This window comes from Canis lupus, chromosome 11, assembly GCF_048164855.1.
Source record: "Canis lupus baileyi chromosome 11, mCanLup2.hap1, whole genome shotgun sequence".
In the NCBI taxonomy this organism is placed as follows: Eukaryota; Metazoa; Chordata; class Mammalia; order Carnivora; family Canidae; genus Canis; species Canis lupus.
In genome coordinates this window covers 70063455-70088023 of record NC_132848.1, presented here as the reverse complement: position 1 = coordinate 70088023, position 24569 = coordinate 70063455, and the positions used below count along the sequence as shown (strand labels likewise).

At 45.6% G+C, this 24569-nt stretch overlaps 1 protein-coding gene and 1 long non-coding RNA gene across 4 annotated transcripts; one reads left to right on the top strand and one right to left on the bottom strand.

The window, feature by feature from the left end:
• Positions 1-179: 179 nt before the first annotated feature.
• On the top strand, positions 180-22303 carry DNAAF10 (dynein axonemal assembly factor 10). The gene is made up of 8 exons (XM_072768641.1): positions 180-488; positions 7342-7442; positions 9715-9845; positions 12189-12290; positions 14638-14753; positions 15376-15510; positions 18238-18335; positions 21399-22303. Exons 1-8 carry the CDS (start codon positions 306-308, stop codon positions 21604-21606), a joined length of 1074 nt encoding a protein of 357 aa, XP_072624742.1. The 5' UTR covers positions 180-305; the 3' UTR covers positions 21607-22303.
• LOC140600407 (uncharacterized) lies at positions 4302-10645 on the bottom strand. Of its 3 annotated transcripts, XR_012003678.1 has the most exons (4): positions 10365-10645; positions 9415-9529; positions 6846-6931; positions 4302-5661 (listed from the first exon to the last, which is right to left on the bottom strand). It is a non-coding gene; the product is annotated as an uncharacterized lncRNA (long non-coding RNA). The 3 variants fall into 3 exon arrangements; XR_012003680.1 differs by lacking the exon at positions 6846-6931 and having other exon boundaries at positions 10365-10636; XR_012003681.1 differs by lacking the exons at positions 4302-5661; positions 6846-6931 and adding an exon at positions 8994-9139 and having other exon boundaries at positions 10365-10637.
• Positions 22304-24569: the final 2266 nt, after the last annotated feature.

Below are 24569 nucleotides of genomic sequence, written 5' to 3'. Positions count from 1 at the left end.
GGGGCGCCGCCCTGGCTTCGCCGGCCGCAGCCGGGGCCCTGGGCCTCCCAGCGTGGGTGTGCACGGGAGGCAGCAGGTGAAGATGGGAGCCGAGTGCGTGCCGTCGGGGAGGAAACGTCTCCGCGACTTGAGCAGCGCGTCAGGCACGGCCGCGGACGACTACACCGACCGGCCGGGGCGCCCGGGGCGGCTACGGCGAGCGGGAGGGGGAAGCTGTCGTTGCTGTTTGGGGTCTGGTTTCCCGGTTAGCGCTCTCGGGGCGCGCCGGCGGGGCCGTGGGGCCGGGGGCCGGGGCGGGGGGCGCCATGTCGGCCTTCGAGAAGCCTCAGATCATCGCCCACATCCAGAAGGGCCTCAACTACACGGTGTTTGACTGCAAGTGGGTGCCCTGCAGCGCCAAGTTTGTGACCATGGGCAACTTCGCGCGGGGCACCGGCGTCGTCCAGCTGTACGAGATCCAGCACGGGGACCTGAAGCTGCTGCGGGAGGTGGGTGCGGCGGGGACCGGGGTGGGGGGTCCGGGTCCGGGTCAGGGCCGGGTCGGGGTCCGGGTCCGGGTGCGGGTTGGGGTCCGGGTCGGGGTCCGGGTCCGGGTCAGGGCCGGGTGGGGGGTCCGGGTCCGGGTCCGGGTCGGGGTCAGCGTCCGGGTCGGGGTCCGGTCGGGGTCCGGGTCCGGGTCGGGGCCGGGTAGGGGTCCGGGTCGGGGTCCGGGTCGGGGCCGGGTAGGGGTCCGGGTCGGGGTCCGGGTCGGGGTCCGATCCCGGTCGGGGTCCGGGTCGGGGCCGGGTAGAGGTCCGGGTCGGGGTCGGGGTCCGGTCCGGGTCGGGGTCCGGGTCGGGGCCGGGTAGAGGTCCGGGTCCGGGTTGGGGTCCGGGTCGGGATCCGGGTCCGGGTCAGGGTCCGGGTGGGGGTCCGGGTCGGGGTCAGGGTCCGGGTCGGGGTCCGGGTCGGGGTCGGGGTCCGGTCCGGGTCGGAGTCCGGGTCGGGGCCGGGTAGAGGTCCGGGTCCGGGTTGGGGTCCGGGTCGGGATCCGGGTCCGGGTCAGGGTCCGGGTGGGGGTCCGGGTCAGGGTCCGGGTGGGGGTCCGGGTCGGGGTCCGGGTCGGGGCCGGGGTCCGGTCCCGGTCCGGGTCCAGGTCGGGGTCCGGGTCCGGGTTGGGGTCCGGGTCCGGGTCCGGGTCAGGGTCCAGGTCGGGGTCAGAGTCCGGGTCGGGGTCCGGTCCGGGTCAGGGCCGGGTAGGGGTCCGGGTCCGGGTCGGGGCCGGGTAGGGGTCCGGGTCGGGGTCGGGGTCCGGGTCCGGGTCAGGGCCGGGTGGAAGGTCCGGGTCGGGGTCGGGGTCGGGTCGGGGTCCGGGTCGGGGTCCGGGTTCAGGTCCGGGTCCGGGTCAAGGTCAGGCTCCACGTTGGGGTCCGGGGTCCCGGTCGGGGTCTGAGTCCGGGTCAGGGTCCACCGCTGAGTCCCGTCCCGTCCCCGTCCCCGTCCCCGTCCCCGTCCCCGTCCCCGTCCCGGGCTGCCCTAAACTGCTGTTTGATAGAAGCAGAAGCCGAGGTGCCTGCGTAGGTGGCGGAGGCGCTGGCCCGGTGTCCGGTGTCGCAGGCACGTGAATGACAGCGTCCCCGCTCTCGGGCGTTTACTTTCCAGCGGGGGAGCCACGATCCGTTAAATAATCAGGCCGAGGATGCATAAATACAAACCGACATGAATTCTCTACCATAAAGGAACACGGTTCTGCGAGAGTAAAAGAAACTGGGGCTCGGGGGGCTCCGCGGTGGAGCACCTGCCTGGCCCAGGGCGTGACCCCGGGGTCCTGGGATCCAGTCCCACGTGGGGCTCCCTGCGTGGAGCCCGCTCCTCCCTCTGCCTGGGTCTGCCTCTCTCTCTGTGTCTCATGAATAAATTAGATCTTAAAAAAAAAAAACTAAAAACAACTGGAGAGCATCTGCTTGGACGAGGCAGGTGTTAAACTGTCAGCTAAAGGATCAATACAGTTTGGATCTGCAGGCTTGGATTAGAAGGTACATGAGATCCCGTCTAACTGTAAATTTCTCCGAGTGCTGGTTTTCTCGTTCAGTTTGTCTTTTCTTGCCGAGTACTTGGGTCAGAGTTCCTAAGCATGGCTTGGTCGTCTTCGCCTTGTCTTCTGTGGTTCACTGGTTAGCCCCCAGGCACCCGTTGCTGTTTTAGGGTCCAGTTCGGATGACTTGATCCCCACAGGAGCACATCCTGACACTGCATTCCTCGGGTACTTAGGGTCCGCTCCAGAAGTTGTGTCCCGTTTGTCTCTAAGTAGGTCGTAAGCTCCTGGGGAGTAAGGGTAGTGTGTTTCATGAGCACGGCTTGTAAGGTTCAGCCGCTCAATAAATTACCTGTTAAAAGCACGAGTGTACGTATACCTGTAAAAGGATGTAACTTGGAAAATTTAAATAATTGGTTTATGGATCATTAACCAACAGGTGTCAGGGTTTGAACAACTGGGAAACCTTGGAATAGGAGACAGAAATTTACAGGTGAAGCATTAGGAACAGATACCAACTACCGTCACATTTAACCAGAGAGCATTTGCAGACTTGTGGCTTTGAAGGTAGGATTTGTGCATATTTCAGGACTACACTCGTTCTACAAGGCGAAATAGGGCCCTTTGTCTCTATCTCTTGGCAACCTATGCCAAGACACTATGCTGAAGAAGGGCCGAGGTACTCAAGGGACGAATCCCTTCTTCTAAAGAGAGGATAAAACTAGCGCAGAAATACTTTTAAGAACTTGGATTACGTTTGGCTGTGATGGTGCAGTGGGAAAGGCTGTAGGTTTAATACAGGCTTGGTGATTCCCAACCCTTACTGTGCATAGGATCAGCAGAGTGCGTTCTGGAGGTCGGTGGGGTGGGTGTGTGTGTTTTAAAATATTCACGCCATGGTCCCACCTTAGGGAATTCTGATGCCGTGGGACTCTTGCATCTACACTAGAGTGAGGCCTGGACATCAGTATTTTTAAGACTTCAGCTAGATGATTCTAACAGGTACCAGGGTTGACTGCCACTGGGTAGGTGAATTCTTGAAACACTTGGTTTTTCATTGTGGAACCACCTAAGGTCACGTGTTCCAAATCTCGTGCATCCGAGGTAAAAATGTGGCAGGGATGCCGATGGGTCTCTGTCCGTGTGTGCCTGACCTTGGTATGAAGGACAGACGGAATGAGGGCCTGCTGTACGGCTGAGCTGTTTGTTCCATCGCATGCAGGGTTGCGGGGTTCAAGTGAGAGCTGAGAATCTGTCTCTTTCTCATCAAACTTTACAGGTGTGAGACTTCCTCATCCTATAAAGGGCACCTTTTCTCTAATTGGCCCAAAGGACGAGGGGTGGCCCTGAAAGATGGAGTCATGGTTGTGGATGTTTATGGTGCAGAAATTAATAATAAGCTAATAAAGTTCTGCTTTTTTAGCCCCGGCACCACTGAGTTTACTGCTTGTTACCATTTGGTTGACTAACTTTTAATGTTAATTAAAGTAGTACCAGGATGTGGAGGAGGAAATACTGACAAGCTGTACTAGACCCACCCACAGACAGAACAAAAATAGCTCTCATGGGAATTATCCATCATGGGCTGCCTTAATCATGTCAGCTTACTGCAGCAAAGAGAACCAACAGATATGTCAAAAATGACCATCTATGATGTGTCCTACAGCGAAAGTTATTACTATATACCAGTTTCTTTGTGAAACAAATTTTGTAAGATCTTTTTAGCCATTTTTTTTCCTAATAAGAAGAATGTAAGTAACCATTGGATTTTTTGAACCTTTTTTCTCCCCCAAAGGTAAAATAATTTGACAGAGGCTGAGAAGGAGCCTTTTTATGAACTATTAAAACTTAGCTTCAGGACGCCTGGGTGGCTCAGTGGTTGGGTGTCTGCCTTTGGCTCGGGGCATGACCCTGGGGTCCCAGGATTGAGTCCCGCATCGGGCCCCCACAGGGAGCCTGCTTCTCCCTCTGCCTGTGTCTCTGCCTCTCTCTGTGTCTCTCATGAACAAATAAATAAAATCTTAAAAAAAAAAAAACTTAGCTTCGCTCCAGTGCTACTTCTTAAAGCTATTATGACCTCCATGAACATCTTAGAAAGAGAAAACACCCCTGCTTCTGTAAGTCCGCTTGTCAGCAGAGCTCAGCTCTTCTCAGCAAACTGTAGTCGTCATCGTCATGCAGATAAGGTTTATACATTTGAGGTTTTAAAATATTTTTATATTTTGAAATAATTTGACTCTTGCACAGCAGACTATGAGTACCTATTTATTTTTTCTTTGGTATAAGGAGACGAGAGAACATGAGGGAAGCGTAAGTACCATATATTTACATCTTGTAAAGATTCGAGTGAAGGTGAAAACTAAAGGACACTAGTCTGAAAGTAGGTTCAGTTCATGACTGTACCATCTCCCTCGCCAACCCATTGGTACTTCTCATGACTCTCAGGTTTAGGGGTCGGGGTCCCTGGCCCTAGGGACCTTGAGTAAGCCTGTGTCCTCATCTGGAAAAGAGTGTTCCAAATACTTGGCTTGCAGTTGTGTTAAACAGAAAAGGGATGGCATAGCCTGGAGGGCCGTCTAGAATGGTATCTGGTATGTGTGTTGAGTATATGGATGCTGTTTTCATCGTGGCATATAAGTGACACCAGAAACTGTGTGTCATGTGAAACCGTGGTGGGAGAAATGGGAATATGGACTCCAGCAGTGGTTGCCCTTTCCCCAGCACTAGGAATGAGAGGTTAATGCTCTTTTATACTTTGATTCAACAGACGTTGAGCACCTGCAAGGTTGCCTAACAGATGGGACGAGGCCCCCTTCTCATGGTATTCATTCTAGAAAGGTTGGGATAGATAATTGAATAAAACACTTTTATTGGTAAGTGCTTAGTAAAGAAGATTAAACAGGGTGAGTGATAGTGCTTTGGGGATTCCACTTCAGAGTGGAGGAGCAGGGAAAGCCTCTAAGAAGAGGTGACATTTAAGCTGAAATCCAAATTGCGAGAAGGAAGATCTCATGATGTGAGGGAAGAGCGATTCAGGCATTAGTTAATAGTAAGTGCAAATGTCCTGAGGTTGAAATGACTTTATTGTGTCTAAAGAGCAACAAGAAAGCTAGAGATGTGGCTGCAGTGTTGTAGAGAGGAGAGAAGCGGGGAATAAGATCAGAGAATCATGGCGAGATTGCAAGGAGCTTTGTATGTTTTGTCTACCACAGGCCTTGGTGCCACTCCTGCGAGTCGGGGCCTCTATAGATGGAGATGCATTTGTTCCATTCCATTATATTCCAGTGAAGACTGACTTTCAGAATTTGTGCAATGACAAATGTGGACACATCTACTACAGATCTATTGTAGTAAAGCGGTTCTTAGTTTGGTTTCTTTCCTTCTCAGGTAGGGATTGTCAGACGTGTTCAGGTGCCAGAACTCTGAACGCTGCGGTGCTGTTTTTGGGATTCTGTAAAAATGGAATAGTCGGTTCTAATTCTGCACAAAGAAGGGGTTTTCCAGTCGAAAAATCTGGCTGCATTATCATAATGTGGTCTTTGTAGCATGTGAAGTAACCAGACCTAAGTTTCATGAAACAAAGACAGAATCTTCATTTCCAGGTTTTCTTACGGGTGTGCATTTGCTGATACTTTCTAACAGACGAGCTGAAAGAGATATCCAAGAAAACTTAAGTTTGAGAAAAATTATCAATTGACAGCTTTAAACTGTGTGTGTGTGTGTGTGTGTGTGTGTGAATTTATGTTGGTGCTGGACGATCAGTGTGTTGTAGGAGCGTGGCTCGAGATTCTCTGTTTCAAAGGGCCAAAAGGTAAGAGTCAGATAAAGAGGTTGCCTAGGGGGATCCCTGGGTGGCGCAGCGGTTTGGCGCCTGCCTTTGGCCCAGGGCATGATCCTGGAGTCCCGGGATCGAGTCCCATGTCTGGCTCCCGGTGCGTGGAGCCTGCTTCTCCCTCTGCCTGTGTCTCTGCCTCTCTGTCTCTGTGTGACTATCATAAATAAATAAAAATTAAAAAAAAAAAAAAAAAGTCGCGTAGGGAGGACGGTGTTTTATTACCAGCAGGAAAATCTTCAAAGGGCTGTGCGGGCCGCAGGGCCCGAGGGGAGGTCAGCTTTGGGCTGGAGGCTTGTTGGCCCAGGAGGCTGCAGCCCAGCGCCGCAGGACGCAGGCGGGAGGCCAGGACCAGGACCAGGACCGGGACCGCTGGACCGCGCTGTCCCGGCCCTGGGCGTCCCGTAGCGGCCTCGTCTGACCCCACGTGGCCCGAGTTCTAGGGTCTAAGGCAGCGGCAGACTCCAGGAAGGGCTTCAGTGGCCGCGGCAGGGGGGTTGGGGTGGGCGGGGGAAGCAGAGAATGGGAAGCGTCAGAAGTAAGGGGAGATGAGCGGAGGCCCCGCGGAGGGGTGGGAGCCGGTGCGGGGAGCAGGTGCGGGGAGCAGGTGCGGGGAGTCGCGTAGGAGCTGCTGTTTGGCCCGGGAACTCCTTGCGGGCGTGGCCGGTCCTGTCCACGTTCGTGTCCCATCTGCCTAGTTCATTAATTTGCGACCAGCAGGAGCTCACGAAAAGTGTTGACTGCCTGGTTGGACAGGTGTGCGGAGCTGAATGCTTCGAGCTCCTCGCCCGCGGCAGGAGGCTCGCACGGTCTCATCCCTCAGGGCCCTCTCGGTGACACGGTCTGTACGTGGTTAACACAGTCTCGTTTCTTAAATAGTGCATCGGTGTGTGGTGGTTTTACTAACACGATTGTGTGCGGTACGGGGAGCAGTTGCTTTTTAAAGAAACTTCAAAATATTGGTTACTCCAGACCAGTAGCAGCGCCCTTGGTACTCACGTGTATACAGATCTCTCTGCATCGATAAGGTCCCGGAGAGAATAGGGACATAAACATTCTCGGTTTATAGGGTTCTGCAGGGAAAACTGCAAGAGACACATAAACATTTTTGTTCCTGTAGCCATCTGGTAAGAAGAATATCTTCATTATGTTCTCATTTCTACTGAGGATCTTAAAGAAGAACAGCACATTAAAGGCAGAAAGTTTCATATTTGCAAACCATGCCAGAGACGGTGTACTTGTCAGCATTTGAATGTCTCATTAGTGAGATGAGAGGAAAGGCAAAATTAAGACTCCTTCTCTTTGACAGTCACATACTTTTAAACTATAGAAAAGCGACTAGAGGAAAAGCATGATAATTTTGATCAGAAAATGTTTTAATTGCTTTTGTATTACGTGTCTTATTTAAGTCCTATAATAGAGCCATAAATACCATGAATTATATAAATAGCTGCTTACATAAATAACGTATCCTCTCTCCCTCCCTTCTGTCAAGATTGAAAAGGCCAAACCCATTAAATGTGGAACATTTGGTGCAACATCTTTACAGCAGAGATATTTAGCGACTGGAGATTTTGCTGGAAACCTTCATATATGGTAAGATTATTTAATCAATATTAAGACACGAGGTAGGTATTTTCTTTGATAAGTCTTGTCGGTCTTCCTCTGAAGGGGCGAATTCTACTTTTAAAATGTTTCTTGTTCATTTTTAACTGTTTATAAAAATGTGAGAATTGTCTTTTAATACATATTTCTAGATTTCATATTCAAAATCTCTTTAAAAATACTTTAAATTTTCTTTAGATTTTGAATGATGTTGCCAGTATTTATTTCCACACATGCTGTTTGGTGCTGGCGTTTAATACCCTGTATGTGTACATAAAGGGCTCTTCCCTGCACATGTGTAACGCAGAACAGTTAGATATTGTTTACATGTCAGCAAGACAATTAGCCTTACTGAATGATACACAGAGATTTTGTTTTGATTTTTTTAATGTAGAACTCTCATTAAAAATTTTTTAAATACTTTAGTTGATATCTAAGCACGACTTTTCAGGAACGCGTCTGTTGAGCAAATCAGTATAAACCTGTTACTAATGAACAAAACCATTATTATGCCAAATGCTTGTAATTTTCATGTTCGACCTGGATTTATTTTCTCATATTGAAATTAAATTGCAAGAACTGATATTCCTTTTAATTCTTTCTCAAGAATATCTTATTTTAACTGTTTAAAGTATATAGTGATGTTCTAGAAGAAATCATCTTCTTTGCTTCATGTTTTCTAAGGTGACCTTTCTTGATTCTCACTCATAATCTGCTGCTTTCTAATTGAATTACTTTGAAATATCTCTCTTAGAATATAAAACAGAATGAAGCTATTTTAACTTCCTTTTGCTTTAACTGCTTAGTCAGCACTTAGCAGAATGCACCGGTTCTTACATGCTGTGTCATATACTTTCACAGAAATCGGGAGAGGCCAGTCTGATTGTTATTTTTAAAAATAACATATTTCAGTATAAGAATATGCAAAAAATATAACTGTTGACTGTCTTCCTAATAGAGTCTCCTAGAATAGTTATAGGTATTACTGACTTACTATCATTGTTTAATCTTACAATTTCATGTTATAAAAAGCAGGGTCGTAAAGTCTGTCAAAGCAGTTCTTTTAAGTAGAACCTCACTCCTATTTAGTCTGATTCTTTCACAGTGATGCTACAAAGGTAAACATCTCTTAACCAGGTTGAGCTATCTGAAATTTTAATTAGAGAGATTTTACTAATCTTGGGATAATAATCTAGTAATAAGTTAGGATTACATTTTGTGAATAGCTGCATTTATTATTATTTTTTTAAAGTATAAGTTGTCAAAAACTGACTTGTTAAAGAGAAATGTGGATTAAAGGCTCTAGGGAAAAAGGGAGGCATGAGAAGGGGTATATTAACATAACCTACTTGAGCCTACCATCTCGGGGAGACTCAGACGCTCATAGTTAGCAGGTACTTTCCTGCATTCCTCTCTCTTAACTAACCTAGATTTAGACAGACTTACATTTATTGTGACCAGCATGATGATACACTAAGAAATGTGTAACTAGATGAAAATAGTACGGAATTTATTATTTTTTAAATTTATTTATTCATGAGAGACACAAGAGAAGAGAAGCAGAGACACAGGCAGAGGGAGAAGCAGGCTCCCTGCAGGAGCCCGATACAGGACTCCATCCCAGGCCCCCAGGATCATGCCCTGAGCCGAAGGCAGATAGATGCTCAACCACTGAGACACCCAGGCATCTGGAAAATAGTATGGAATGTAGTGAGAAAATAGTACGTTACAAAGGAGGGAACGTATGCAAAGTAAACGCTATTCATATTTTATCCCTCCAAAAGGTCTCAAGATCAGACTAGCAAGGCCTATTTTGGAAACATTCTGAATTACTTTGAATTTACTCTGTGTTTAAAGTAGTGATGATTAGACTTCAGTGGACCAAAGGGTCAGAAGATTTGGGGCTCCTCCTCCATTACGTCTGGGAAGGAGCCCAGGAATCTGCATTTATTAGCAAGCTCACCTGGTAAATCATGTGCAGAGGCCCTAGATGATGATCTCCAAGAATCACTAAGTGGGCTCAGGACTTAGAGTTGCAAGTTGAATGATGGCAGTTCTCATTGAGGACTTGACAGTAGCTAAAGAGGAGACAAAATGTTGGAAGTAAATGTATAAATTATGTTCATACTTGAAACCCTTATTTTTTTTTGAAACCCTTATTTTTAAACAAAAATCTAAATTTGATGTGCATTCTTAAATTTCAGTAATGGACTAAATGTGTGGGCCTCGTGGAGTAAATAAGAGGCTGTGTTCTGTTGTCTAGGAATTTGGAAGCTCCAGAGATCCCAGTATATTCCGTAAAGGGCCATAAAGAAATTATAAATACCATAGATGGCGTAGGTGGACTGGGAATTGGGGAAGGTGCTCCTGAAATTGTGACTGGCAGCCGAGATGGTAAGTTAAAGTATTCTGTGTATTTAAAAATGCTTTTTCTTTAGATCCTTGTGCAACAGTTCATCTTCTCTATTAGAAAATCCTCTTCAGTAGCCTTGATTCCTTAAATCTAATGGTACACTTTTTTAATAGGCAAGTTGAATTGCTTATCCCTCAACTGCCTCAGACTTCTGGGTGTTTTGAGACAGAGGCATAGCCCTTACCATTTTAGCTTTGAGCTAGTTCAACTACTACCACTGTTTCCTCTGAACCTTGAAGATTTAAAATTTCCTCACAGGTTTTTGAGGCAGCTGACAATATAGGATGGGAGGCAGCTTTTCATTTTTGTGATGGGGCGGAGGGAAGGAGAGGGAGAATCTGAGCAGCCTCCACCCACGCCCAGTGCAGAGCCCAACACCAGGCTTGATCTCACGACCCTGAGATCACGACGTGAGCCGAAATCAAGAGTTGCATGCTCAACCCACTGAACCGCCCAGGCACCCCTCACTTTCTTTTTTTTTTGAAAAGCAGAATTAGTACTTGTGAAAACTGTCGTGTTGACAGCCGGTTGAACATCGAAGGTCTGTGATCCTCCACCGAGCGTTGTAGAAGGATCCGAGGGCACCAACTTTACTTGTCCACCCTGCGGTTACTAAGGGGACAGGTCTGTTGGTGTTCAGAGGTGTTCTGAATGCCTGTAAAGGGAGTCAGAATTTGCTTCCTCATAAAATACTTGGCACCTTAGTGAGTTTAGCTAGTTTTTAATGGCTGCTCAAGACTATGAGGAAATTGTTTTAAAAGAAAAGTGAAATATATTTTTCTAAGAGTTTATTCAGAGTGTCTGTTTTAGAAATCAGTTATTCCTTTTAATCATAAAAGTCATATGGAATATAGAAGGAGAATTAGCATTCAGTCTTCCACAGCAGCATAACCCTTAGATTTGTTTTCCTTTCTAGCCTCATCTACAATTTTGTATAGCTGTCAGTGTGGGTATGATTTTTGTCTTTTTAAATTTTGTGTTTTGTCATACGCAGATGTTGCCGTTTCCATCACTGCCATTCTAATGACTATGTGATAGTCACTACACTGTGGGTGTAGCTCAGGCGTCCTTAACCATGTCTTTGTTAATAAGCATTCAGTTTGTGTTAAGTTTTTGTTTATTGTTTTAGGCGAGTGGCTTTAAAATAATGAAGGAATGAGTATCATCATGTATATAACTTTCTTAGAATTAGCATATTTTCTTAATTTTTAAAATTTACTGTCAGACTTTCCAAAGTACCCGTGTACATTCCACGCTACAATAGATGAGGTGGATTTCCAGTCTACCCTACTGGCATTGATTTTCCTTCCTGGCCCCCCCCCCCGCAATTTTATAGATAAAAATCATAGTCCATTCCAATTTGTGTTAACTTCTGTATTTAACTTTCTGTATTTGTCAGTTAGTTTTGCTTTGTGAATTGTCTATTTATGTTCTTTGCTCATTTAACTATTGCAAATTCCATATGAATCTTATCAATTTGTATGAGCCCTCTAGCGTAATAATTTGTATAAACCCTCTAGAGTAATATAATAACCTCTGGTGACATTGTGAGAAATTCTTTTAATGACACACTTTATTTTTTTCCTTGGAGATAAATCTAGTGGGATATCTCTCCTTTTCCTGAGTTTATTATCTCTTTTAAGGATTTTTTACCCTTTTCCTGTTGTCTTTCAAGTACTTGCCTCTTAGCCATTTTATTAAATGCATTTGTATTTCTCATAGGCAATGAGGAGTTTAGTTAGTAGTCCTGTAATTTGCATTAAAAGGAGAAGCATTGGGAAGACGTATGTGTTAATTTTATTTAATATTTCCCTCATCTCTGTTGCCACAGGGAAATTAAACTTAATTGTATGTGAGATAGTATTCTATAACCCCATATAAGAAATCGTAACTGTAAAAATTAGAGTTTATTCATCTGTATAAGAAAAATGCCAACAGTTACATGGGTTGTATGGAAAAAAATGGAAATGACACTGATATTATTCTAAATAACCAGTGTATTAGGTTTAGGCTCAAAGAAAATAAGATACAATCTGAATTAATAACCTTTGTGTTTCCTTTGTCATTCATACCTTGTTGATAACTTCAGAACAGCTGTTGGCTTTTCTGTATCTATTAACTTAGACATCGAGTCGGACAATAAGATAGGGGTTATGTCTGGTATTAAATACAACTTGCCCAAGTAGAAGTCAGAAATATGTGAGTATTCTTCGAGTGTTCTATGGTCTGTTGTATCGCCACAGACACAGGAAGTCATAGGAAGAGAATGCAGAAATGTTATCAATCACTATTGAATTTTGCCAACTCACTTGTATGTACGACAGGCACTGTGAAGGTGTGGGACCCAAGACAAAAAGATGATCCTGTTGCCAATATGGAACCTGTACAAGGAGAAAACAAGAGGGACTGTTGGACTGTGGCATTTGGTAAATTATTGAAGAACCTTGCATTTGAGGTATCAGATGGTGAAAAGCGCAGTGCTTCAAGAAATTCCCAATAGTCTCCTTACAGTCTGTTTTGTGGATTGTTCTGATAGTGTATTGAGGCAGATAGAGACGGTGCTTATTAATGTCAGCCTCTGGGGCCTCGGTTTGAATCCTCGCTTTGTTATTTCTTGGCTGAGTGAAGTGGGCAACTTACCAAGCTTCTCTCTGTTCCTTAGCTTCTTCACTTATAAAGCAGAACTAATAATAGAATTTACTTAATAGCATTATGAGGATTCAGTGAATTAATACATGGAAAGTGCTGAGACTTGTGCTTAAATTATTAAGTGCTCAAAATATTTGCTACTATTACACACTTCTGTTTAACTAGATAATGTTGACCTGGTTTGGAGCCAAGTGCCATTAGTGGAGCTAAGCAGAGTCTCAAAATCAAATGGTGACCTAACAAATCTTACGTTATACTCGACACAGACAATGTTATTTTCTAGAACATGTTATGCCATTACAGAATTATTTATCATTTGATAACTTCTGTTCCTCTGTTACTATTACTTAAAATGCACATTGACTTTGTAGGACTAAATGATGTGTGCCCTAGTATCTCTCTTGCTGACAGCCATAATTAAAATAATTTTTGGGATCCCTGGGTGGTGCAGCGGTTTAGCACCTGCCTTTGGCCCAGGGCGTGACCCTGGAGGCCCGGGATCGAATCCCACGTCGGGCTCCTTACATGGAGCCTGCTTCTCCCTCTGCCTGTGTCTCCGCCTCTCTCTCTCTCTGTGTGACTATCATAAATAAACAAAAATTTAAAAAAATTAAAAAATAAAATAATAAAATAATTTTTGCTCCTAAAGGATACGGATCATACTTAGTTGGAAATCTGTATGTTCTTTCTTCTGTTTCTTCGCATAATCTTGTGTAGATAACAGGCATTAAAAGTGCGACTTAATAGTATATGTGAATTATTTAACTTTTATATGTTGTTTAAAAATTGCAGTATTATTTAATCAGAGGAAAGTCTTAGATTTCCAATTAAAAAAATAAGTTATTGTATGGGAATTACTGTGTTTGTATGTTATGAGCAATAATATATAAATTTAGTGCATGTACACTCTAGGGAGAAATTTCAGAATTTGTATTTAGAATCATTATCTAAAATTTGATACAATAATTAAAATGTAATTACCTGTGGGTCCATTAATGCCTTTCATCTTTGATCTAAGGGACATAAGTACAGTTTTAAATTTGGGACATAAAGTTTGAAAAACAATTGATCTCTTTTATGAATGTCAGGTACATGCAGAACAGTGTGAACATGCAGAGGTGAGAGATTCCCAGTCTTGCCTCAAGAAGCTTATAGTTTAGTAAAGAGGGTATGACGTCTACGCTATTGATGGTACAGGGCGGGAATGATAAAAGGTGACAAGGGGTGTGGATGAATATAGAAGGCATCTCGAGGGGCAGGTGGCTATGGAGGAAGAACATTTTGACCCCAGGCCAAGTATATATAGTATTTGAATCACTGAAGTTGGGAGGAAATGTCAAGCCTGGGGAATAGCCCAAGAACGTATGTTGAAGGAAACCGTGGCGGGAGTAGCCTTTCCAAAGTCAGGAGTGTTTAGATGGTTGGAGGCGGAGGTGAACTTTTGAGAGTTTTTGTGGGGATGAGATGTGACCAGAACTTGAGGAAGATCAGATTGGTGGTGTGTGGCGGGGAGAGGGGAGGCCAGAGGTCCTCCAGAAGCACCCCCGGATCCACGCAGGAGGAGTTGAACCTCAGGTTACAGTCTTACTGCAGCTGTGATCGTTCCTACAACTACGCACAGATCACAGTGTGTTAACTTAACCAGTTCAGATTTATTTCCGTGCAAAGAGAACACCAGACGACATTTTGTAAAATGAAGGAGTTTTCAGGTTGTTTCTATTTGCGTCCAAATGTAGTTGCTGCCAGAGAAAGCAACCGTAGCACAGCTGTAGTTCTTCTACCCAAAGCTGCTGTGTTTGGACATAACCGACCCGGCCGCGTGCGGGTCGGGCAGAGAAGGAAGGGCGCTTGCACGTAGACTCCGGTGAACACCGGTCAGCCCTTCACTAGAGAACCTCAGCAAGGGAGGCTTTAAAAAAAACAAAAAACACAAAAACTCAAAAACCAGTATCAGATAGCCAGCCTAATAATCCTGACGTCCCGTCGGGGTTGGCAACTCGAGATTCGGCCTCTTGTGGGTTTTTTGGTCTGATTTGGTACCAGTTCTATGTGTGTTTTACGACGTGATTTCAGCAGCCTTCAGACGAGCCTTCCTAAAGACCCGCAATACGTCTTGATTTCCAGGCAATGCTTACAATCAAGAGGAGCGTGTTGTTTGTGCTGGCTATGACAATGGCGACATCAAACTGTTTGATCTGAGAAATATGTCCTTGCGGTGGGAGACCAACATAAAAAATGGGGTAACGTACACTTGGCTTCTGTGTGGGTGGTCTGAGCGTGCTTTTGTCCACCTCCGAACTACTTTAGAAGGAGAGCGCCCCTCATGGCTCATCTCGGGCAGCCCCCTGCCCATGGCTTTGAACCTTCAGGGCTGTTCAGCCCTCTGAGAATTTAATGATTCTCATCAGGGGTCCTCTCTTCAGAAAGTGAGCACACGTTGAGATGTGCTGTGACAGTCCCTGGTGGCCACCAGCCCCCGTGGCCTGTGTGTGGACCCCCGTGGGCGAGGCCGTGTGATGGTGAAGTGAGGTGGTAACGGGCCCCGTGCCTGCTAATACTGGAAAGCCTGAAACAGTAGTAGCCTCCCCAAGTACTTTCAGATTTGGGGGTCGTGAATTGTAGACCTTTAGTGAAGAATGTGGTTCCTTCCTGTTTTTTAAAATCAGCTTTGACTGGGCGGTAGAAAATAAAGTTACATGAAAACAGTAAAAGATCCCATGGGTTTCCAGATTGATCTCAAAAGATATAGTGATTATTTAAATGCTTTCACATGAACTGGTAATTTTACTGTTTGACTTAGTTTAAAAGAACCTCCTGAATAACAGTCATTGGACCATCAATAATACGTATTTTCTATTTCAGGTGTGCAGCTTGGAGTTTGACAGAAAAGACATAAGTATGAATAAATTGGTAGCTACGTCACTGGAAGGAAAATTTCATGTTTTTGATATGAGGACACAGCATCCAACTAAAGGTTTTGCTTCTGTTTCAGAAAAGGTAAGTTAGGAGAGAAATGTCTTTCTATGAAGAGGAATGTTCATAGCTTGTTTTAGACTAATAAATAGAATTAGTCACCGAGGTTCCTTCCAGGTCTTTATGTGAAGGGAGCTATTTTTAATGCATTCCTGTAGGAACTTGACAAGTTTTTCTGTGCAGAGAGTATTTTCCCAAAGTTTATCAATTTTAGATTTCTTGATTACAATAAAGGCTTCTCAGTTGGCTAAGAATCTTATATTGTAGTTTAAGAACAATTGCAAGACAACTAGCTGATGCTAAGAACTGCATCAACAAAATGTAGCCTTATGCTTTCTAATAAATATATAATATTTGTGTTAATATCTAATTATATACTTCTCAAAACATATCAACATGTATATGTTATTTCCTTTCATTTTATATCCCGGTTTGCTATATTTTTTTTTTTTTTAATTTTTATTTATTTATGATAGTTACAGAGAGAGAGAGAGGCAGAGACACAGGCAGAGGGAGAAGCAGGCTCCATGCACCGGGAGCCCGATGTGGGATTCGATCCTGGGTCTCCGGGATCGCGCCCTGGGCCAAAGGCAGGCGCCAAACCGCTGCGCCACCCAGGGATCCCCCCCGGTTTGCTATATTAAGTGAAATCATTCAAAGCATTAATCATGGGCACATAGTAGATTCAGAAAAATTATTTATTCAGTCACTCACTTACACATATACGTACCATACGTTGCTCCAGACGTATTTGAGTAGCTTGGAAGGAAACATCCACGGCACCTGGTGGCTCAGTCGGTTAAGCATCAGCCTTCGGCTCAGGTGATCCCGGGGTCCTGGGATGGAGCCCTGCATGGGGGCTCCTGCTCAGCGGGGAGCCTGCTTCTCCCTCTCCCCCTGCCCCTCCCCCTGTTCTCTCTCTCTGTCAAATAAGTGAATAAAGAAAATCTTAAAAAAGAGGGAAACGTACAGTATTACGACATCAAAAATAGATCAAGAAAGCAAATCACAGGGAAAATACTGGTTAAAGAAAAAAACAAGATGATGAAGTCTGGAGTAAGGGGATTGCATAAAATTCAAGCTGAAACGCCCTGTCATTTGCCGGAGGGTTGGGAATGTGACTCCGACCTTCCTTGAATGTGGAAGTAAAGATCCGTTACAGGTTTGTGGTTTCCATAAGATTAAAACTTGTAAGTTGCTCAGGAACTAAACATTTACTCTCTCGCTCCCTCTCCCTCCATCACGGATTCAGTAGCACTTCTCAAACCTTCCTGTCTTGTCTTATTTTGTTATTACTGCTAATTATTATTATTACTGCATATAAATTGCTGTCACTGCCTGATGAACTAAATTCTTAACAACGTAGCTGTAAGTTGCAGTATCTTTTGCCTCGTTATTTCAGAATATAGTAAGTGCCTGTCAGCAGCTTAAAGCATTTTATTAAATAGGCTCTTATGCAATTGTGACACGTTTCTCAGCCAGTGGTTTGTTTGTTTGTTTTTAAGATTTTATTTATTTGAGAGCATGAGTGAGCGAGCACAAGCAGGGAGAGTGGCAGAGGGAGAGGGACAAACAGACCCCCCTGAGCAGGAAGCCTGACTCAGGGCTGGATCCCAGGACCTGGGATCACGACCTGAGCCAAAGGCAGATGCTTAACCACTGAGCCACCCAGGTGCCCCCGTAGCCAGTGTACTTTAAGAGGTTACATCCCCTCTTGCTTTGTGCGTGTATGTTTTTATTCAGTTTTCAGAAGAGAAAAGAGAAGCTTAAACTATGAAATAAACTGAAATACGTTTTAGCACCTTGAACCCAGTCACTTGAGGACTCTTACACTTGAATATGGGATTTTATTTTACAAGACTATTCAGTCAAATGCCAAGACTAATCGCTCACTGAAATGTGAAGTGTCTAAGCATTACCTAGATCTGGTTGGTCTCAAGCAGAAATCCTTCCTCCCTCCCGCTCCCTCCATCTTTCCTGCCTGCTCCCCCACCGCCCACCATCTCGCTGTCTCTCAAATTCCTTGCAGTGACTCTTACACCATTAACACTGATTTACTAGCTGTTGTCGAGGTGCTAACAAGCTCTTAACCTGCCAGGTGCCATTTTTGTCTTTTAGTTTAATATGACTGATAAAGACCCTGGCTTATTATGACCTTAAACACCGTCTTTAAGTCCTTGTGGTCCTTATTTTGAAGCCTGGACAAGTCAGATGGTATAAAATAAAGATAAGGCTCTGGGAGCTTTAAATTAAAATTCATTCTGTATATGGGAACTCTGTGTGGTTCTCACTCAGTTTGCTGGAAACCTGAAGCTGCCGTAAAACATAAAGTCTACTGTTTTTGAAAAAAAAATTCACCCTGTACCTTTTTCACCTTTGGATGAAGTATATATGTATTTGCATTTTGAGTTTTTCTTCTCCCTCAGAGTGAGCTAGAGATATTTAAATGTGTAGAAATCGATTTGCATACTTATGGTACTATAAACTTATATGGACTTTTAATCTGATAACATTTTTTTAATCCACCAGAACTTTGTTTCATAAAGCAATAAAGAAAAATGATGCTTTTTGTGAGGGACTCTGTAGTGATCTCTGTAGCCCTTACAAAGAAACGTGCCGGAAATACTTCAACTACTTTTATAACAGTTGAATTCTAGTAAAACAATTTTTTCCTGCAGAGTTTCTCTATTTGCACAGTCTTTTTTATCATGTAAATGTAAAAACTAGTTGTGTGCCTCTTGTCCTGTCTAGGCCCATAAATCAACTGTGTGGCAGGTCCGACACCTGCCACAGAACCGAGAGCTCTTCCTGACGGCCGGGGGCACCGGCAGCCTTCACCTCTGGAAGTAGTAAGTCTCTGCCCGCGCACGTTGCTCCTTTTTAAGTCACTGGTGGGCGGAAGGTAGGAGTAGAGTGAACTTTGTTGTCTCTCTTCCTCCTTTGACTTCGTTCATTTTGATATGATTTTAAGTTAAGTGGTATTACGTAAGTGTTATTTTGCCAGGTTTTAAAAAAAATTAATGTACTTATTTTACACTTAGTAAATACTAACATTCTTTAGACACACTAAAGATATTGGTCATTTTAGTTGTGTCTTCCGTATAGCAGGGTAACGTAGGAATCGTTCTTTTCATAGATATAAAATCATAGTTTTTGCTAGGTTTCCATTGTTTGTTTTCCTTTGTAATTTTGATATGAAACATTTGAACAAAGGCTTTTGAAATATCATTCTGGTTGCTAGAACACTGCCTTTTGAGAATAGGAAGATGGTTGGAATTCTTAATTTTAGATCCTGATAATTCCCTTGCCCAAGTTCACCTACCATTGCTGTGAAGGAACCAGCACAGTGCCGAGGCTCCTGATGGCATCCAGGGAAAGCCTGGCCGTCGAGTGGGCTGTGTGCGGCGGGCAGGGTGAGGGCGAGGGCGAGGTACAGCTGCCGCTCTGCTCGGCGTGCCGGGGCCCTCAGGTGGCACGTACCAGGTCAGCGGTCATTTAAAGGCCTGATAAAAGTTGAGAGTTAATGGTTTTTCTTTCTCCATCACTAAAGGCAAAAAACCCAACAACACACAAATGAAAGGATATTTCAAAAGTAACGTTTGATTAACGACACACGAATAAGAACACTCTTCAGCACGGCTGGGACTTTGCCATGTGCGAAATACTCGTCTGTTTATCAGCTGCTGTTAGGAGCTAGCAGGGAGTCTGAGAAACAGGGCTGCGTGTGGGAAGGGTTCAAGCGTTAGGGATCCAGCTGACCAAAACCGGAGAGTGAATGTTTTCGGTCAAGACTGTATGGTTTCTGTTAGTGAGAAGCAGAGGAGAAGCCGTAAGAATTCCGGGAGAACGGCCGGTGGACAGCCCACTGGTGGCTTCCCTTTGCCTGGTACGCTGCCCATCGTCCCTCCCCACTGCCTCCAGCCCAGGGCTCCGGCCCCGTGGTGAGCCGAGCGGGGCCCATCGGTATCCTGCGGGGACCGTGCTCTTCAGACTCCTTCCCCGAAGAACTCCTTCCAGTTTCCTTTGTCAGCCACATTCCATGCGACGTGCAAACGTTTCTGCAGCTAGAATTTTTGATGACAGTATAAAGTGGGGTCTTGTATGTAATCAGAAATTTGAAGCTTGTCTCGATAGGAATTTTCATCTTCATCGTAAGAGATACCTAGTCTTTCTTCAGATTGGTTAGGAGCTTTGCTGTCGGAGTTGTTACTACACCAGCAGAAGAGATATGGTTTAACTAGCATGATATTTGGCTTTCTTTCCATTTGCCAGTCTCCCTCAGTAGTAATGTAGTTGTTCTACAATTACTGAGTACCTGAGAGTTCCTAGAGCATCTCATCTAGTTAAATCAGAGATTGTTTTTTGAGTGGATGGACTCCAACATGCAGATTTCTTGTGTGTATTTGGTTTTTTAAAAATTTTATTTACATTCAATTAATATAATGTGTTACTAGTGTCAGAGGTAGAGGTCAGTGATTCATCAGTCTGTGCCCTCCTTCATGCCCATCACCAGGTACCCCCCGCCCCCTTCCCTCCAGCAACCCTCAGTTTGTTTCCTAGAGTTAAGAGTCTCTTAGGTTTGTCTCCATCACTGATTGCATCTTATTTTTTCCTCTCTTCCCCTATGATCCTCTGTTTTTTAAATTCAGCATGAGTGAGATCATATAATTGTCTTTCTCTGATTGACTTACTTCATGTAGCATAACACCCTCTAGCTCTATCCACGTCTTTCCCAATGGAAAGATTTTTTTTCTGATGGCTGAGTAGTAGTCTAGTGTGTGTGTGTACTACATCTTACATATACTACATCTTCTTCATCCAATTTTTGTGTATTTAAAACTCTCACACATGCATATACATTCTTAAAACTTTAATAGATAATATAGAAGGTTTAAAAAATCTTTGTTTTAAATACTAAATAATTGCATCCTTTGCCAAGAGACATGAAAAAATTCTGTAAACTGTGTCATCATCCGAATGTCTTACTCCTTTTAATCAAAAGAGGTTGTATGGTCCAAGAAGAAGAAAGAATAGTAGGGATCTGCCTAGCACTTGTGTTTCTGCTCTGCTTCTGAGTTGCTTTGTCCCTCTCACACTCTTGGCCTCTGTGAGCATCGAGGAAATGAAGGTAATGTCATGGTCGGTACCAAACAGGCTTTAGAGCCCCTCTGAGGAAGATTATTCCTGTTTTTCACTAGGAACTTCTTTTCCCCCTTCTCAAATCTAGACCAAATAGTATTTATAGTTGTTAACCTTCAGCTCTACTTATTTTATGAATTTATATGTTCAGCTGAAAAAAAAAATGTTCTTAGAATTGCTTTTTTTTTTTTAAAGCAATGATTTTTTTTTAAGATCTAAAGTCTCCTAGCAGCACGTTTCCATGGCAATGGTACACACAAGGTCTGTGGGCTTGGGTCTGTGTCATAGAGCTCGACAGTTAGGAACAGAGTCTGCTGCTCATTCTGGAAGTGCTTAGGCGACGTTCCGCAAGTGTTACTTACAGCTTTTGCCTTTGCACTTGCGCTGCCTGTGGTGTCCAGGAAGCCGGATCTAGAGAAGGACTGCGTAAAAGATTATCAGGAACACCAAGCAAGTTTAATAAATAAGGCTAGGTCAACCTAGAACTTTATAATAAAAGAGAATACAGGCTCAAGCTGAGCAGAGATGATGTTTAAAAGTTTTTAGTAGAACCGAGCCCTTTATTTCTTTTTTAAAGCTATAGTTTGGGGGATGAGGCTGAGGCTGAAATAGTGTCTATTTGTATAAAACGCAACATGGAGAGATTCTTTAAGTCCTTATCAGCTTGAGTACCCAGCAGAGAAGTAAAAATGGAGCTACTGGACTGTATGTGTATAAATACGGTGTGGAGAACGCTAGGATCTCTGTCCTTACCACTCCGGTCTTGTTTGCAGCGAGTACCCTATTCAGCGGTCAAAGAAAGATTCTGAGGGAGTCGAGATGGGAGTTGCGGGCTCGGTCAGCCTCCTGCAGAACGTCACCTTGTCTACCCAGCCCATTTCCAGTCTCGACTGGAGTCCAGATAAAAGGGGTCTCTGCATCTGCAGTTCTTTTGATCAAATGGTAAGAGTACTGATCGTTACAAAACTCCATAAAATTTGATCCGAAGACTTAGGACCTGAAACCTTCCGGAGGAACGCTCAGAGTATTTAGGACGTGCCCGGGGATCCTCTGGCCCTCACTAGCAGAGTTGGATTTGACGGATGAAAACAGTCCCCAGATGCAAACGTCCAGACCCGCCTCCCTCCGGGTGTGAAACCCCGAGAGGTGTGTTCCATCCACTGGACTTGGACTGGTTTGCTGCAGCGTGGGGGGACCGCTGTCTCCAGAGCCGGCGCTGCTCATCTCTCCTCCATCTCTACGAAAAAGTTGGTACTTTTCTGCATTTAAACATGTTTTAAATTTGTTCTTCGACCCCAGAGTTACATATTTTACCATAACACCTGGTTTCAAATAGTTCAGTCTCAGTAAAAGTACCATGAATTAACTTTCATATACTTTGAGAGATTTCAGTGTCAGTAAGTTTCTGTACAGACTATTACTTTATAAAATACCAAAATGGCATGGTCAGACTAGATTTGGTAACTGTTTTCAGCTGTAAGACTCCTAAAACGAAATATCATTTACCAAGTGAATATTTATAGTGACCTCTTTTTACCTAAAAAACAGGAGTCAAATTAGACTTGCTTATTGGCTGGTAGGTGATGTTGAGATGTAGAAGATTATGGGGGTTTTCAGCCTTATTTTTTTTGTCAAATCTTTTCATATATTTTATAAATAAATTTGTTTTTGAAATCTGTGGAAGCTTTGATTCTGTTCACGTAACAGTAGTAATAAGGCCAACACCATCACTTCTTTGCTTTATGAATGCTTAGTAAGTACCTCGTGATCCACGGTTTCATCGTGCTCACGGGATCTTTGGCTCGGCTCAGAGGCATTCACTTTGTCACGCCTTCCTTAAGCCTCCCGTTCCCCCCCACCCCAACTCAGGAGTCGGAGCACCTAAAACACTTTAATATGTAAGAGTCCTGTGACTTTATGGGTGCTTGGAAACTCAGTGTTTTGGAGTATTAAATTCAGAAAATTGACCTTTTAAAAAAATCCCCAAGAGGTTTTTTTGCTGTGGTCATAATTATGGAAGTAAACTGAAACTGAATTTAAAGCCTGTACCTGCTGGGTTGTTTTGTTTTTCATTTTTAAAAGAAAAATAAAAAATATGGAATTCTCTTTTAGGAAACTTGTATTGGGTGGTGCATTTAGGTTTAAGTCAAGAACAATAATTACTTCTGTTTCATTAAATCTGCCATGGACTGTAAGGTGATCGATCTCCCACCACTGGGAAAGGCAAATGCTGCCCCCAAAGCCCATACACGCTTCTCATCACTCAGCATTTCTTCACTATTCACTGGATGTTCTTTTAAACTTAGATACGTGGTTTTTTTCTTGTGTATCCTTACAAAGGAAAACATAAATAAATTTGGTACCACGTGCCTCCGATGTCTCCCAATTCAGAGGCTGAGCCTCCTAAATCACCTTTCCGTGTTTTCCTTGCAGTATTGTCCTTTGTGCCATAAAAAATGTTGGTGATGCCGCACACGTGTCTGCTCTGAGTTTGGGCCTCGGGGCCCCCTCTTGGGCGCGGGGATACCTGGGCCTAATGACCGAGGGGGACGGCCCCAGAGAGCAAGGAGGGAATCCCTGTCCCCAAGGCCGTGCGAGTGGCCTTCCCTGTGGTCCCTGCAGCTGCACGTCCTACACCGCGCGTTCAGCACCTGGGACGTGGACAGCTCTGTGTGGGCCTCGTGCGGGCCCACGGTCGGCTCGGTGGGCTCAGGCCGCGCTGGCGTCAGGCCCCACGTGCCTTGCACTAACGTGGCCCGACTAGGAGGATTTGGGGGCGTTTATAGAGAAGCAGAAACACCAGAGAAGCAAAATCGCTGGGGATATTATGAGATGGGACCTTGTACGGCTCCGGGACCTGGCTGGGCAGCCAGGGGGCAGCAGGTGACAGCAAGGCCCAGCAGGGACCCGAGCCTGTGCCCTGGGGACCCTGGGCAGGCCCTGGAGCACGCGTGCACACGCCTCCGGCCCGGACGCTGCAGGCGCCACAGCGGGGTCCCGGGAAGGGCACGGCCGCCCACTTATGGGGAGCCAGCTGCTGGGTGACCTCGGCCTGGGCCTCTTCCGCCTTCCAGGGCCCACCCTGACCTCTCTCCTGCCCCCACCGTACACTCCCCACCTTCTCAAGCCCCCTAACCTGGACTTGCAGGTTTGTGGTGGGGACCTAGCCTGGGCACGTAAGGAGCCCAGATGTTTGGGGGCCACGCTGCAGGTGCTCACGGAAGCTCAGTTGCTGACTTCTCTGGAAGCCGGGTCTGCGTTTGTGGAGGTGGGAGGCATCATCCCGGAACCCGAAGAACTCAGGATCGGAGAGAGGAGGTGATCCGATGGAAAGAAGAGCCGGTGACCGGTGCGGTGACCCCCGGAGTAGGAATCGGGACAAAGGCGACCAGGGAGGGAAGCTGAAGCTGTGAAGGGGTTGACGGAGGACACAGGCGTCTGGGCCTGGGCTTGAGGCTGCTTGCCCAGGCCGGGGGGGCCGGGCCGGAGGGGGAACGCTGGTGACGGGCATGTGCGTGACCCTGGGGGCAAGGACAGGGACACTGATCGTGGCATCAGCTGCTGGGGAGGTGTGGGCCTCTTTCCCCTGGGCTCACTGCAGCCTCAGGCCCCCCAACCCCACATGCTGGCGAGCACCCCGAGGATGGGTCGGCGCAGCTGAGCACCCCCCTCCCCGCCCACCCGGGACCCTGGGCCACGGCCGAGCCCCGGGAGCCCCCACCCCTCATCACGCGATGAGCCCCCTGCTCCCGGGGAAGCCGGGCCGCTGGCAGCAGGCAATGGGCCCCGCGTCCCGCACGCCCGCCTCCCACTCCACAAACTCCACGACCTCACGCGAACGAAAGGGGACTTGATCTGCGGCCTTGACCAGGCCAAGTGGCGTGGCTTGGGAGTCAGGCCCTGCGCGCCGGGCACCTGCGGGGGGGGGCTCCCCGGGCACCTGC

What these genes read in the sequence shown, in the direction of transcription:
- DNAAF10 (XM_072768641.1), top strand. Translation starts at nt 306, where the DNA reads ATGTCGGCCTTCGAGAAGCCTCAGATCATCGCCCACATCCAGAAGGGC. An exon ending in ACCTGAAGCTGCTGCGGGAG is followed by an intron (nt 489 to 7,341) that starts GTGGGTGCGGCG and finishes CCTTCTGTCAAG; the next exon opens with ATTGAAAAGGCCAAACCCAT. An exon ending in TTGCTTCTGTTTCAGAAAAG is followed by an intron (nt 15,511 to 18,237) that starts GTAAGTTAGGAG and finishes TGTCCTGTCTAG; the next exon opens with GCCCATAAATCAACTGTGTG.